The 16,419-nt window shown below is 44.3% G+C and overlaps 1 protein-coding gene across 3 annotated transcripts in view; it reads left to right on the forward strand.

The window, feature by feature from the left end:
• EEFSEC (eukaryotic elongation factor, selenocysteine-tRNA specific) overlaps positions 1–15,703 on the forward strand; it is a 107,987-nt gene extending 92,284 nt beyond the window's left edge. For all 3 annotated transcript variants that reach the window (XM_034066517.1, XM_005142229.3, XM_031042961.2), the window contains exon 7: positions 14,845–15,703. In XM_034066517.1, the coding sequence (XP_033922408.1) occupies positions 14,845–15,029 (185 nt within the window). In that variant the 3' untranslated portion in view covers positions 15,030–15,703. The remainder of the gene's footprint in view (positions 1–14,844) is intronic.
• The last annotated feature ends 716 nt before the right edge of the window (positions 15,704–16,419 follow it).

The following is a 16,419-nucleotide window of genomic DNA, read 5'->3' on the forward strand; positions in this document are numbered from 1 at the left end:
TGCGATGCGGACTGGCCAGGTTGGATTGGGAAGTCTTGACCCCTCGTGCGCACCACTCCAGTGTGTACTGGATAATGCTTTGGTGTTTAAACTGCGCAGGATGTCCTTGGGTGCAAAGCCTTAGATGTGCACCGGGTGCACTGTGGCTGCACATCCCTGTGTGTGTGGTGGGATGTGCACTCTCCTATGCGCACCCGCACGCTGAACCTCGGCAGGTCAAACAGGGAGGATAAACTTTTGAACCCAGCTGCTTCCAAATTAAGGACATGTGCAGGGACCACCAAAGCTGGGGTTACCGTGTGCCACCCCCATGCTGTGCTGCAGCAGGCTCCTTGTTCCTCCCTTGGAGCCTGGAGGAGGATGCCCTGAAGCCACACTGTTCTCCATGCCCTTTCCTTGTCACCAGGAAGGACAGGCAGCCGTCTAGTGACTTCTCCCTTCGTTATGGAAATGGGACTGATACAGTAATCAGGATGCTACATATGGAGCTTTTTAAATTACTGCTCTTCAGTCTTTTGTTAGCCTTCATTATTCCCAGAGATTTTTTTTTCCAAGTCATAAAAAATGACATTTTTAATATGCAGAATTAAAAAAAGGCAATATGAAGAATACGTTTTTGTCAATAAGCTTTTACCTTTTAAACCAGTTATCTTAGTTTCTGCTCTAGGTATTTTAATTGAAGATTAACTGCTGTTAAAGGGTATACAAATTTAGGTAGTGTCTATTTGGAGTAGTAAAATAGGACTGAATAAAAGGTGGGAACAGAGTGGCCTGTCCATTATAATTTTAGATTGCAGAGTACAAACTACCCTTCGTTAGAAGCCAGCACAGCAACTGAGGCTCTTCAATGTTAGAGCTGTTTCTATACTACTTTATTTCCCCAATGAAGTTCACTACAAGTATCTCAAATTGCAAGTGGAGCAGGTCTCATCCCAGTGTTTGCCTTATTTCTGCTGTCTTTTATAAATAGAAAGTTGCTCAGTCAAAGCTGATGCATGTAAATAGGAAATGAAATCCGAACGTTAAGTGCTGTGTGCTTCTTGCTTCTGACTTACTGCAGAACTGGTCTGGGTGACCTCTTTGCTTGCCTTCTCTTAGCCCAGTACAGGAAAGAAGATGGATTTGTTTCTGCCTGCACACAGGTAGTTTTTCTTGCACCTAGAGCCAAACTTGGGTACCACAGAGGTTATCTGAAGGATGTGCATTTAAGACACAGAGGCTGACCTTGTTGAGAGGGAGTTTAAGATGCTGCCTCATCCTGACCACCCACAGATCCCTTGGGCAAACTCCCTGATTTCTTTCTGTAGAGTTAGGCTCTTCTCTTCCCAGGGTATCCCATATTTCTTTCAGAGGATAAAGAGGACAGCTTTCCTGAGGAAAACCTTGTTAAGACTTACTGTTTAAACTTAGGTGGAAGGGCAGATTTTGTTAAGACTCAGGTTTGTCATTCCCCTTGGAATTGTTACTAGAACTTGAGTTTTAGCAGCGTAAATACTAATATAAACCTACTGTAGGTCCATCACCTCATGAACTGTGTGTGAAACATGCTTTAGTGAGCTCCCTCATCAGCATGCAGGATGAGGGAATGCTGCTGCTGCTTCCAACTGGATCTGTGAGGGCTAGAACAGCTGACAAGACCAGGGGGTGGCATGTTAACCTGTGTGGGGATGTGCTTCCTCACTAGACAGCTTCCTTGTGTGTTACCCACAACAGCTGCAGGGCTCCTAGGTCTTTAAGAGGAGAATGTGACTTACTACTGCAGAATTCCCCCTCCTCCAGTGTCTGCTGGTAAGGAAGGAACCTGGATAAGATAGGACTTCAGGCTTAATGTGGGGTGATAGTCTCTATCTTACTAGCTTTGTGCTGGCAAAATGGTTATGGGCTAGGACTGCGTTCTTCATCTGTGATACTTTCCCACTCCTTACTTTTCCTTGGGTTTTGGGGTTTGATTGTTCATGTGTTTTCTCTCTTCCTCATAGGGAGGGAGGGTTTGAACCACAGATTTGCCATGATTCTGCTGCAAAATGAAGAACAGCTGCTGGAATTGTAAATGCCTTCTTGGTTCCCATCACAGAACCTGCAGTTGATCAGCTCTGCCCTGAGCAATAACTGCAGACATCAAGACCACTGAGGCTAAGTCGGGAGTAAGGGTGGAGGGAATTAAAACCCTGAGGCAGGGGTCTAAATAGAGAACACAGGCACAGATGGGTGTTGGAGAGGATGCTCTGTTTCCTTTTATTGGATGTCTTTTAGATGCTGTGAAGTGCAGAGTTGACTGGAGCAGGGTCATAATGGGAGGAAGATGGAGAAGATGCAATCTCAGTGTGAATTTGTCTTGTCTTTGTTTTCCCCTGCCTTCAAAAACCCAGTGTTGTTGCAAAACTCAGTGGGCAAAAGATAATGCAGGCTTTGGTAGGGTCACTCACAAGTCATTTATGTTGTTGATAGGCTAAACTATGCTCCTGCATAGTTGTCTTTGAGTAAGGCTATCCTAAACATTGATGTGTTAGTCCAAGGCAAATGTTTAACAGCTATTTGTCAAGAAAAATAAACGTTGAGCAGTGAGAACTCCTGCAATGGACTGTACTAGAACCCAAACCTAATGAAATCAGCAGTCATCACACGAGATGCTGCCTTTGAGGTTTTGGTAATGGGGCTCATTTATTTTGGACTTGTGTGTGTGTTTTGGCTGGTTGTATTCCATCTGCTCTAATCTCATTCTCCTCTCCTTCAGTGCTGCCTTGTACTGCGCTCCCTAGAAACACCAAAAACAGTGGTGCGGGTTAGGTTTTGTGCAGCACAAGTCCAAGTGAGTTGGTGTGTTGGAAATGTGCAGTGGCTCTTCAGTGCAGGTCACCAGTGCTTGGAGCTGTGTTGGGTGTTGTAACCCCCTGGAATACCAGGCATGAATCTTTTCCCTCTCACTGCTGGGTTTGGACCTGGACACACAACCAGGTTGGCATTGGCAGTGGGAATCTGGGGAGGTTGCTGTATTTTGTTCTTTTCCAGCCGGCATCAGGGTGCTTGTTGTTAATGTCTGCATCTGAGGTTTGTGACCCGCCTGCATCCTGTTCCTAAACAACATCAGCACCTGAGAGTTTTGGAAGGATGAAGAGAATCTTTTGAGGATGGCTGGGGAAAGCTGATCTCCTTCAGCCCTGAAAGTGATCTGTTCCCCATGGCAGGACAGAGGCTGTACCTGCCTTCTCTGGTATTTGACTTGCCCAGGCTTTAGAGCAGCCTGTGCCCCAGGAAGAGTGGGATGAGGAAGGAAACCCAGCCCTTGGGTGCTTGCCTAGAAAAATGGAAGTACTGCTGTGCCATGGAGAGAGGTATGAATTGTTAGTGTCTGCTGGGTCTGTGTTGCTGTATCTCTTCTCCTTGTCCTACCTCATTTAAAGGCTGATCTAGTGCACCTGCCTCTTTATAACCACATCACTGCTTGACTGGGGTTGATGTTGCTGTTGTAGTGGTGTATTAGGAGCCCAAGCACTATGAAGTAATCATTAGAAAACATTAACTTTGGATTCCAAGGTTTATTTCTGGTCTCAGTGATTACTGAGAAAAATCATGAAAAGATTGAACTGAAAGTCCTGATATTGAGAAGGGGAATATTAACAAAGTTATGCCTTTAAAAATAACGCTGACATTGATTTAAAGTGTTTTTATTTGGAGGGTGGGCTGATGACTTTGCATTTTTAAAATGAATGAAACTGAAGCAGCCTACAGGAAGAGGCCTATTCTGCAGATCTATCCCAGTGTCCACAATCACTGCCTAATTTGTAATAGTAATAGTTCAGTAATACAATGGGAATCAGTTATGGCTCGACAGTGTTCAAGCAGCATGTGCTGAATGGGGAAAGCAGAGTGTCTTAATTAAAAGAAATGCAGGAAACATCGTTATTGGAAAGTATTTTTTACTGCTGGAGGATTTGTGGGTGACTAAGACATGTATAGGCTTGAGGTTTTTATTTGATAAATACAAACCAGATAGATGGCCTCATCCTTTGGCTTCTTGACTCCATTTGCTTGGATGGAATTTTTCAACATTTAAAACAAATTAAAATTCATGAATCATTTCTGCTTAAAGGCACAAGCTTTTACAGATACCGCAGTTAAGACTTGTAACTGGTTGCATGCGACAGTACTGGTGTGGATATGTAGGTTTTGTATTTGCTCCTTTAAAGAAAGATGGTGAAAGTTAAAACAGGTGGGATACAATGGGGGTTACCTGTTGTAAGATGATTCTTGAGCTTGGACAACTGTCCGGGTTAGCATTGCTTTGTCTTTCTGTGCTGCAAAAGCAGGGTTAGTTTGTAGGACACATGCAAAGAAAACGTGATGTGGCAGAGGGACAGCACTGGCTTTAACCTGCCCGAGGGGAGACTGAGCTGAGCTCTTAGGCAGAAGCTCTTCCCTGTGAGGGTGCTGAGGCGCTGGCACAGGGTGCCCAGAGAAGCTGTGGCTGCCCCATCCCTGGCAGTGTTCAAGGCCAGGTTGGACACAGGGGCTTGGAGCAGCTGCTCCAGTGGAAGGGGTCCCTGCCTGTGGCAGGGGTTGGAGCTGGAGGAGCTTTAAGGTCCCTTCCAACATAAACCATGCTGGGATTCCATGAAATCCATTGTGTAACCATGAACCTGGAGATCTGTTTTAGGGAAGAAGTATATGAATAATAAGGGTGAAAGAACTGGCAAGTGAATTTGTCTTGGTAAAACAAAGTCATACAAATTCCTGGCAATCTTTTTGTTGTAGAAAGCCATAGAGAAGGAGTTTATAGGTTGCTGAAAGACTGAAAACTTCTTAATAACCCAGCGTTCTCATACTGTTTATTCTCCTCCACCTCCCACAACATTTTATTTCCCTTGTAACAATTAGTTTGAACTTCCATCTGTTTCTGTGGATCAAGTAATTTTCATGCAACTTCAGGATTTTTTATATGCTTTAAATCTTTCTTCCAAATAATGTTGGAGGGGTTTTTTATAGCAAAAAGCAAAAAAGCCATGAATACATTATAATTTCAATTTTCATGGTGTGTGAAAGATTTCTGCACTAGGTCTTTATTGTTTTTGAAGAATTCATCACCCTAGTTAAGAAGCTTAATATAAATTAAAGAAGGTATTAAGGAACATTAAGACATCAAAATGTGGAGCGTTCTTTTTCCTTTCGATTGCTCCAAATGCAAACAAGTTGAATAAAATGCAATCAAAGGGCCTGTTTGGAGAACATTGAGTGGCTTTACAGCTGTGCTGGAGAGAACCTCTGGTAAGAGCATAATTCAAATAAAAAGGCCTTTCTTTCCTCCTCCTAATTCTCTTTGTTGTGGTGACAACAGAGTACAAGCCCGATAAAAATTTAATCACCTTATCTTTTTCAAGCAAATTGCGTATTTGTTTACACACAATATACATAACATAAAAAAGCAAAAGCTGCTCCCCAGCCCCCTCCCCTCCTAATCGCATTAAAGAAGTTTAGGAAGAAAAATGGAAATGTTTTATACTTGATGCTGAAGTCCCATTGTTCGGGATTGCTTTCTAAAGGCAGCCCAAGGGGAAGATGAATATCACCAAACTTCAACTCCGGCCCAAGCAGATGCCTGGGATACGTCTGTGGAGCTGGTCCAGCTTAACCAGCTGCTGCAGTGCCCGCTCCATGTCAGGAGAGGCTGGGAGATGGGGAATTACAGACCAGCCTGTGGATCTAATGCTTTGATTGGAGGCTGCTTTGTAATGAACTGCCTTTGATTTGGTGTCACATCCCCTCACCGGACCTTTCCCACAGTGTGTGTTTCTGAAAGGCTGCGTGTCAGGGCTGTTTTGTTGTTCATAGAATCATAGAATAGTTCGGGTTGGAAAGGACCTTAAGATCATCCAGTTCCAACCCCCCTGCCATGGGCACGGACACCTCACACTAAACCGTATCACCCAAGTCCAACCTGGCCTTGAACACTGCCAGGGATGGAGCATTTACAGCTTCCCTGGGCAACCCATTCCAGTGCCTCAGCACCCTTACAGTGAAGAACTTCTTCCTTATATCCAATCTAAACTTCCCCTCTTTCAGTTTGAACCCGTTACCCCTTGTCCTGTCACTACAGTCCCTAGCAAATAGTCCATCCCCAGCATCCCTGTAGGACCCCTTCAGATACTGGAAGGCTGCTATGAGGTCTCCACGCAGCCTTCTTCACAAGGCTGATGAAGGTCTAGTCCCTTGTGCTGCGCTCAAAACATTTTCAGTTGTTTCTCCTGCACCTCAGTGCACAGGGCAGGGGTGGTGGTGGTTTATTTACCATTTATTTACCAGGGGTGCTGACAGAAACAGTCAAAAGTGTTTTCTGGTCCAGCTGCTGAGTGGCTCTGGGCTGAGAACTTCCTCACTGGGTATGAATTTAGTCCCAACAAGATACTCTATAGGTTTAAAATGATTGAAGCTCCTGTGCTTAGTGGTTCCTTGGTCTATTTACATGCCCATACCTGGGCTCTTGTGCCATCTGCATGATTTTGTTCTACTTAAGTTGAGGATTTAACCAACAAGGAGTTACCTCTCCAGTAACACTTGTGAAGATCAGTCCTGTGCAACAGTTGTCATAGGCTCCGCCAAGTTGTACTCATTGTGTTTATGTCTGCGTATTTCTGTCCTTCTCTCTCTTCCTGGGAGAGTACTTCTGAGGTGTCCAGTGACAATGGCTGTGATTTTGAGACACTGTTCTTTCTTTTGAATGGTCTTGGGTTACAATGACCTGCTTGTAGTTTTTCTATTGTTGAACTGTAACAAAAGCCTGGCTGCATTTCCAGGCCTCCAACTACTTTGCATTTCTATTTGTATTAGTAATTTGATGTCCTTATTAGTCCCATTATCTTTCACAGTTGCCCCTGTTGTGCATTGGACAAGTTCCTTGCACTCAATTTTTGCTTCAGGGAGTTTGAGGAACACCCAGACTCAGAAGGGCAGCATCAGGATGAGGGTTGCCTCTCCCTGGAGTGTGTGTGTAGAGCTTAGCCATGATCTCAAGGACTGCATGAAGTTTTGAGTGGCCATCAAGTGAAAACAGAGTTTATGAATAGTCGCTGTGTGATATATCAGCATAGTTGCAGCCTTATTAATGCACTGAAAGCACATATATATAGCCTGTGCAGGAAATAATTGGAAAATCCTTTAGGCTAATGGGACAGTGTTGGATTTGAGGCCAAAAAGATTTCCTTGGTGGTTGTTTTGCTGCTCTGCAAGTTTGATCCATTTTGTTGTATATACTCTTAGTTTGTGTAGCCGACAGCTAGTAATTCTGATGCACTGGAGTGTCCCATATAACTGGTATTGGAGCCAGTCTCTGGCATATAGAAACAAAGCATAGTGTAGAGCATTCAAGTCATAGTTATGTTCTGGGGATGCAAAGCATGAAGTGAGATGCCCTGGGAGGGATTAGCCAGCAAATGGTTGATGGCACACAACGTAACAGCCCCTGGAGTGTATTGGCCTATACGGCAGGGTCAGGTTTAGTACTCTCAACCGCTTCCTGCTGAAGTGTGGCCAACTAGCCAAGAAATTAAGATCTTGAGTATGTCACTCTGCTTCAGAGCTGTTTGGGGTCTTACTTAAGGCTAAGGGGATGTTGGGTTAAGGTGTGTTTTGGAAAACCCACTGTAGGAACTGCAGATACCGGTTTGAAATGTGCATGGGCTTGTGCAGACTCAACATGGGGACTTCAGTAGTGAGATGGTTGGAGAGCAATGGTGTGATGTGTGATGGGGATCTGTCAAGTGCAGAGTTTATCCTGCTGCTTTTCTTCAGAGAACCGGTTCAGTTGCATCTGGTGTTTGTTTATTACACTGTAATTTTGCCCACAAAAAGTAAAAATGTGGTTATGTAAATTTGGGAAATTGGATCATATATCCTGATCATCTGCTGGAAACTGAGAAGCGTCAAACTGAATGAATGGCACACTCTCAATACAATGTGGTTTGCTGGGTGTACTTGGTGACAAGTTCAGGACTAAGAAAGGAGAGGGAAGGGGCAGGCAGGGCACATATAGGGAAGTACAGCATCAGTGACTGATAGACATGAGGTGATACTGGAATCTGTGCTCCCTTTAGCAATATGACCAATATCAGACTGGAAATCAAGACGCTGACTTCATGCAGAGGGTATGGCAGACTAATTAAAGAAACAAATGTGTACCAGTTGAGCCTATAAAACTCTTCCTGACCTTGAGAAAACTCCCAGAGAGCTGTGGGAAACTCCACTCCGTCCCCTCTGAACCTTTTTGTGTTGTTATTTAAATATAGTAACTGCTTTTTTAATTAAAAAGAAAAATTAGATGGCATTTCAAATTGTGTCCATGGTGCCTTGGGGACCTATTACAGTACAAATTACCCTACACTATTTAGCGAGGGCTTGTTTACTATTGTGTGGGGCGAGGGTTTCCAGTGTAAGGATGCAGGACAAGAAGGGCCCTTCTTTGAAAGTCTGGCTCTGCACATGAAAGTGACGCCAGCAATTGGAAGCAATTTGTGGAATTGTTTGATTATATTAATTATGGCACCAGCAAACAGTGCTTGGGAAACAGTTTTGTTTTCTTGCATTCTTTCTTGATTGCTTGCAGCAAAAGCCAAGATACAAAATGTGCCTTTAAGGCCCGCCGGAGAGCGCAGTCAAGCCATTGTGTGGAATTGGCACTGAGCTCCGCAGGGTCGTGTCCGGCTCGATGTGAGAGTTTTCCAAATACAGCTTTGGCCTGAACTTCACCTAGGTCAGCCTCTTGAATTAAAACAGCTTCTGTCTTCCTCATCAAGGAAGATTAGCTCTTTCCCTGCTAAGCAGGAGCCCATAATGAAATCCATGTTATTTCCTGTAGTACCACCTCTTAAAATAACGTCTCTCGGTCCAAAAGCCTGTATAAACTTAACAAATTGATATACAAGACTGTTCAGTTCACCACTAAACTGCAGCCTTCTCTGATGTGGTACAGGGCAGCTGTTCCCCAGTTTATGGGAAGATGTTTCAGTAGTTAAGGATATCCAAGCAGTCTACCAAGCTGAGATTGCGGGAATAGCTGTGCTGTGCAGGCTGGCTGTCACAGCAGTGTTCGGTCAGCTGCTCACATGGGCTGCAGGATGGGGTTTTTCTTGTCTTTGTCATTAAAACAATTAATTATGGACACTTTGCACAGGTCCCGGGTACCACACTGAGTGTAATTCTCATTTGGAAGGATGGAGTCTGCTTTCTCATCTCCTTGGAGGTTGGTTGCTTGCCCTTGGCTAACTTCCTGCTGTGGTCCTATTGATGGTTGCGAGCCACGCAAGGTGCTAACTGCAGATTTTGTACAGCCAGAAGAGAAAAATGAATCCACTCTGGAGTTTGAGACTCTAGCAAGAATATTTGTGAGAGCTGACGAGAGATGTGGGGAAAGGTGTGAATCCAAAATAGAATTACTGCGGAATTGTGAAGGGATTTGCATAAGTAAAACTCATTGCTTGATCTGTGAAAGTAATTGAAGCTCAAATGCTGAGCTCCTGAGGGTAGCAAGGGAAGGAGCATCCCTTGTTTCTTGAGCGACCTTCTGGTCAACTGCTACATTGACATTGTCCAGGTAATCATATTATGCTTGTTACTGCAGTGGTAACACGTAGAAGCAGCTTGGATTGGCTCCTGCAGGAGCACTGCACTTAAATCTGTTGGCTGGAAAGGTTCATAGGTGTTGGCATACTGACCCTGATGTTAGGTGAAGAATTCCTGCCCAATCCTGGGCAGTAGTTAGCTCAGGATGCAGTTTTCATCCCTGCTCTTTCTGAAGCACCATGTATTAAGTGACAGGTAGATGGGATGCCAAGTTAGATAGGACATGCAGGCTCTAGATAACTGGTCATCCAATCTGCTAGCTGTGGTGTGGCATGGCTGATGCTCCTGTTCCAGTGTTTATGGGCAGGGTAACACAACACATCTGTTCTTGGGAGGCTTCCAAAGGTGTTGTTCTGATTAGCTCAGGAGGGGTTTTGCTGGAATATTGAAGGATAAAAATGCCTGCCTTGAATAAAATCTGAAGGTAGGATTTTGGGCATCTGTAGCAGAGGAGAAGAGAAACAGAGGTTCTGCATAATAACAATGTAAAGAGTTCAAGGATGTTCATTTTCCTATTCTTCTTGTCTTTTCTGTGTGTCTGTAGAGAGAACTGTAGCAGGAGGGGCTGGGAAGATTTGTCCTCTGATTTTGGGGATGCTTCTGCTTTTTGTTTGCGTCAAAACTCCAGAGCATTACTTTTGAGGGATAATACCACAAACTTTTCATGGCTTTAGAGCACAGATTAATGCCAACTTTATTGTAGAACTCCGGACACATGTTTTGGGAGTAAGCGGAGAGCAAGTGTGTGCCTGTTGGTGTATTGGGGGACTCTGAGACAACCCTGGTACCACTGGTATTGATCTTCATCCTGGCTTTTGTGCTCTCTGTTAGCAGGAGAGTCGATGCAGCCTGTGCTCCTTAAATGTCTAATTGGGGCTCAGGCTCTGAGGGTTCAGTTTAAGGAAATCCTGAAATTGTGAAAACCAGCTGTTAGGAATGATCCATTGTGAGTGGGGATTATCCCAACCCTTTGCCTCTTTCAAGTTTTGCTTGCTCTTTTATTTGCTTCCCTCAGGAAGAAAGAAAATGTTTGTGTGTGGTATTAGAAGGTTACGTTTCCCTTGGATAAAAATTATTCCCAACATCAAATGTGTGAAGTTAACTTGTTCTCTGATGTTGTTTTTAACTTTTAAATGTTGACAGGAAATAAGACTGCAGGTGGGTGAGTCTTCTGCCTGCACTGTTCAAAGGAAGTAGAGACTGAGCTGAGCTCTTAGGCAGAAGCTCTTCCCTGTGAGGGTGCTGAGGCGCTGGCACAGGGTGCCCAGAGAAGCTGTGGCTGCCCCATCCCTGGCAGTGTTCAAGGCCAGGTTGGACACAGGGGCTTGGAGCAGCTGCTGCAGTGGAAGGGGTCCCTGCCTGTGGCAGGGGTTGGGAATGGAGGAGTTTTAATGTCCCTTCAACCCAAACCTGAATCAAAACCTGAATCAAATCTCCTCAGTCAGGAGGCCTTGACATCTTTTAACATGATTTTTTTTTATCTCATTCACAACTATTGCTGTAAGGAATCTGTGCAGTCATCCACACCAATGCCTTCCTCCTCCTCAGTGCTGGCTGGGGTGGGTAGTGGTAGGGTTTCTTTACAGGTGTACATAGGAAAAGGGAGCTGTTGTTGTTCAGCAGAGTGCATATTACTCTTGGTGGCTGTGCTGAAGAGCCTGCCCAGCACCTCTGTTATTCCACCTGCTTTCAGTGATGTATCGCTTGCTCAGAAATTACTCCTGTCCCTGGCTGGGCCTTGAGGAGATACTGGGTTATCTTCCTTCCCATCTACATGCGTCTGCCTTGAAAATCTTCCATGCAAACACAGGGTTTCATTAGCTTTGAAGGAGATAGAAATATTCCCATCTATTCCCATATAACTGTTGAAGAGAGCTGTGGAAATAGGAAGTAGAAATATGGAGATGGGAAGTCTCAAAAATGAAGTTGAAAAGGAGAGAGGGAGAGAAAATTCCTGAAAGGCAGGATATCAAGTGGAACTGGGAGTTAGGGAGGAAGGAGCTGGACTGTAGGAGAGGAAGCAGAGACCAACCTGTATTTATACATAAGGAGGGGTCCAGGATTCTACAGTGTGATGTTTCCATAGGAAGTTATTGAAATCTCTGCTTTCCTATGCAGATTTCTTGCATGTAAAACTCAAGGCTGCAATGCATTGAAACCATTTAAGATACTTCCCAAGAAGCTAGTTTCTGTTTGTGAAAATGGTGTAAAAAAAACTTACTGCTTTTGTCCTGTATTTTGTGTGTGTGAAACTGTTCCCAGACTTGGGAATTCTTTTTCCTGATGAGGAATTTGAATTTGTTTGAATACGAAAATTCACTTTGTTTTTTGGGTTTGTTTTTTTTTGCATTTATAAATGGCTCCATTTGGACAAAATCCTTGAGGCCATGCTGAGACAAAGGATATTCTGTTAAGAGCCTGTATTCTTATTTGCTAATTATTAGCAGTAGTTGAGCAGAATGGATTAAGCTATTTTACAGCTAGGTTTTCACATCTAGCGTGGGTTAGTTGATGCTGCAAGTACATTGACATAAGCCCTGTCTGGGCACTACTTGTTACAGACATGGGTATGATGGGTGGGAATGAATTTGTTAAGCTTTGAGATATCTTATGTGCCTCTGAGGACTACCCATTAATAATATTAATATATAGGTATTTTCCACTGCTGTTTGCAAGGCGTATCTTGGAACTTTGAAGCTGAAGTCTTTTTTTAACGCACAGACCTTTTCAATTTAATCCATTAGCAACTTGGCAAAATAAAGTAATTGTCCAACAGAGGAAGAAGAAAAAAATTCTATTAACATTTGCTACAAATCCAAGTAGTACAGGCAGCACTTAATTAATGGAACAGATTTCTCACTATGTGTTCAAGCTAACACAGCCATTGTTCAGGAGAGATTAGACCCTTAATGTAAGTTAAACTAGACCTCCATCTAAAAATATCTGTCATTTTAGCTATTAAGGGTCTGATGTCTTCTTTGGTGACAGATCTATTTCCCTTCATTTCCTTGGGTTTGTACAATGTGAAGTCTGCCTTGTGTGTAACGCGAGACACCCGTGGAGGGATGAAACCTGCGGGTCCCTGGTCCCTCTGCTGCTCCCGGTCACGGAGCCTCTCCAGCCCTCAGACCGCCCGGCACCGGGGCTGGGAACAGAAAACACTGTTTGGTGGGGACGGTGCCAGTGCTGAATCTGTTTGCAGAATGAGGGCAGCGGATCTGATGCGGTAATTCCACTGGAGCAGCTGCTCCAAGCCCCTGTGTCCAACCTGGCCTTGAACACTGCCAGGGATGGGGCAGCCACAGCTTCTCTGGGCACCCTGTGCCAGCCTCAGCACCCTCACAGGGAACAGCTTCTGCCTAAGAGCTCAGCTCAGTCTCCCCTCGGGCAGGTTCAAGCCATTCCCCTTGGCCTGTCCCTACATCCCTTGTCCCAAGCCCCTCTCCAGGTTTCCTGCAGCCCCTTTAGGCACTGGAGCTGCTCTCAGGTCTCCCCTTCAGGAGCCTTCTCTTGTCCAGGCTGCCTCAGCCCAGCTCTCTCAGCCTGTCAGATCTTGCAGAACACTGCAATCCAGAGTTGGTTGTGCTTGATGCTGGATTTCTGCAGCATTACATAGACTGTAATTTATTTAGTTGTATACAAAAGCTTTTGCTTTTCTCCTCTTGTGCTCTTTATTTTCCACAAATCAAGACCCTGGGATCTCTCCACACCTCCTGTGGCTCCTCTGCAGAGTTAGGGCTGGTTTAAAACCTCTGGTTATGAAACAGCAAATCGGCATTTCCTGGGATTGCTTCAGCACTTCCCTGTTTCCTCCCTCCCCTCCACAGTGAACACTGCCTGGATTTGCTTCCTGATGCAGGAGGATGGAAATCTGGGTTCTGGGGCTGTGGCTCCAAGATCGGCTGCAGGTGCCCCTGGATGGGGCTGGGCTGGAGCAAAGCCCCTGTGCCTGCAGACCTCCTGTCTCCAGCAAATCATAAGCATCTCGATCTTTTTGTCAGGCTGTGATACGAGAATCCACGGCTGCATTTCAGTCTGAGGGGAGAGAAGCTGATGAAGTGTTTGAGATAAGGTTATGTGACACCACAGGTTCGAAATACCTGAACTGAATTTGGCCAAATGCCTGAAAACCACCCTGCGGTGTATTCCCGTGGTGCTGGGATGGGCTTCCAAGGAGTTGCCTAACTTCTGCTTTGAGAAAACAAGTTCTCAGGAGTGGTCTGTTTGGAGCTGCATCTCTCCTGGTTTGCAGTGTTTGTTTGGGCTTTCCTATCTTGCATTTCTCAGCCAGAATGCCACCAGTGTGTTGAGTTAAAAGAAGTTATCTAAGTGTAAGAAAGCCTGGTATTTAGGAAGGGAAGCACAAGTATTCTTGATTGGCACTGATGTTTGAAGAAAGACTTAAGTCAGATCCCTAGAATCTTACACAGGTTGATTCTGGTTCCCCTAAGCAGTGACTGGGAAGCTTTTAACAGCAAATAGTATATTTTAAGTATATTGTGTTAAAACCAAAGCAGGGCTTCTGAACAGGCTACGGAAGTTCAAGAACTTTCTGACTCTTAGGACTCTATAATTTTAGTATTTGACCACTTGGTTTCATTCCTGACTTATATTTTTATGAATATTCTTGGTGATGAGAAGGAACTTTTGAGGGGTGTGTGTAAATAATAGGAAGGGTCTGCTTGTAAAAGGGTTAGACCAGGCAAGGTGCTCTAGCTTGTTTAAATTTGGCCTGTATTTAGCACTTTAAAAGCTGTAGAAGGATACAGCCAGAATACTGTGCTCTGGTTTTGGGGCATCCCTTTTGTGAACTATAGTGAAATGGTTCAGATACCTTAAAGCTCCTCCAGCTCCAACCCCTGTCACAGGCAGGGACCCCTTCCACTGGAGCAGGTTGCTCCAAGCCCCTGTGTCCAACCTGGCCTTGAACACTGCCAGGGATGGGGCAGCCACAGCTTCTCTGGGCACCCTGTGCCAGCGCCTCAGCACCCTCACAGGGAAGAGCTTCTGCCTAAGAGCTCAGCTCAATCTACCTAATAACTATGTTTGAAGGCTTCTGATTTTTCATGCGAGTTCCTGTATTCCACAAGTGTGGTGCAGAAATGTGACTTTCCTAATGTGAACTCAAGTTCTTGTTTCTCTTGTTTGATGTCAGAAGCCAACTTGCCTGTTTGTTTTTCCAGTTGCACTGAAATGTGACATTGAGTTTGTCCTGTGTGTCCTTGTTTTTTACAGATGGGCTGAAGCCAGAAACCAAGACTCTTCTTACCACTGCCTCCAAGAAGAAATCTAAGGCAGGGAAGGGGGATGCAACCAAAGAGGATGAAAGCAGCAAGAATGACTCAGTCCAACCCGTTACCATATCTCTTATGTTTAAAAGATATGTCTTTGACACGCACAAGAAGATGATTCAGTCCTGAGAAAGCAAGAGCAGCCTCTGATGACATCTGAAAGATCAGACTCTGCAATGAATCTCAGGTGGAACGTTTGTCTTGTTGCTTCTTCGCAGGCAGAGCTGAGTGTGTGTCCCCTCCGAAACCCCTGCGGTCTACTTTTGTTCTGTTAGAACCTGCTCCTTCTGTCACCTCTGCCGTGTGAATCTGTAACAGGCTCTCGGAGAGCGCTCCCTGCCAGCTGAGCACGTCCAGGGCTCTGGGTTCCGATAGTGCTGTTTGGAGGATGATTGGAAGCTTCTCTTGCTTTAGAAGTTTGCCACCGATATTAATCTAAACCTACTGGAGATGTGAATGTCATGGGACCTGCAAAGCAAAGCAGATGGTTGTAGCTTTCCTTCCGCGAGCAAAGTGGGACACAGAAAGCCCACGATAGAGTAGGTGAAATGTAAAGTGGATGTTTCACATTCCTTCAGCTGCAGCTGTGTAAGATGCTATCTGAGAGGTGGTATGGATGTGGTTAATAAATGATTTATATCTCAATGTTTTTCATATTAAACAACATGATGTATGTAACCGAGAGTCTTAATTGTTCTCATTGCTGTTCCAAAGGTTCAGAACTGATCTCCAGTGATGTTTTATGTAGCTTTTCTGAATTTCCTGCCTGTTCTGCAGTGAATCCTATTCCAGAATTGTTTTCTTTTTTTTTTTTTTTGGTATTTTTGTAACTAAAATCTTTTATGTGTGAAAGAAAAAGTTGCCTCTGGAAATAGTCAAGGCCTTTATTTCATTAAAACAATGATAGAAGATTGCAGCATAAGCCTTGTAAAATGTGTATCTCCAAGATGCTTTAGAAACTATTAGTTGTTTAATAGCGATTTCATGGATGCTTTAGTTCTTCCTCTGGATTTCATGTCCCGGGTTCATGAAAAGGAGAGCACTGGTAATGTCCCTTCTTTGTTACTTACAAAGCATGGGACATCTTAACATGAAAACCAACAATAATTCTACAGGTATGAAAACTGCAACTGGAACAGAGCTTGGGCTCATCTCGGTGCATGGGAGATGTTATTTCCTGCCCCTTGAACACAGAGTACTTCTGCTTGGTGCTGTTAAATAGCTGCCAGTGACCAATTTGCTGAGATCAGCCCCTGGAGGAGGACTCCATGTATAATGTAAGCATGCTAGTTGCACATGGAAGTAAATAACTGTAATAGATTGCTACACTCATTAATCATATTATTACACTATTAGTAACACTCAGTGTTACCTAATATCTATTGATGGTCTTATGTCCATCATGTTATCATGGGGTTTTTTCAGCCTTTCTTCTCCTTTTAATTTCCAGGTAACCCAAGTGGATACAAATGGCAAAAATACCAGCTATTGAGAGAGGATATTTGCAGCTGGATGGCTG

The sequence above is a fragment of the Melopsittacus undulatus genome, chromosome 9, assembly GCF_012275295.1.
Source record: "Melopsittacus undulatus isolate bMelUnd1 chromosome 9, bMelUnd1.mat.Z, whole genome shotgun sequence".
In the NCBI taxonomy this organism is placed as follows: domain Eukaryota; kingdom Metazoa; phylum Chordata; class Aves; order Psittaciformes; family Psittaculidae; genus Melopsittacus; species Melopsittacus undulatus.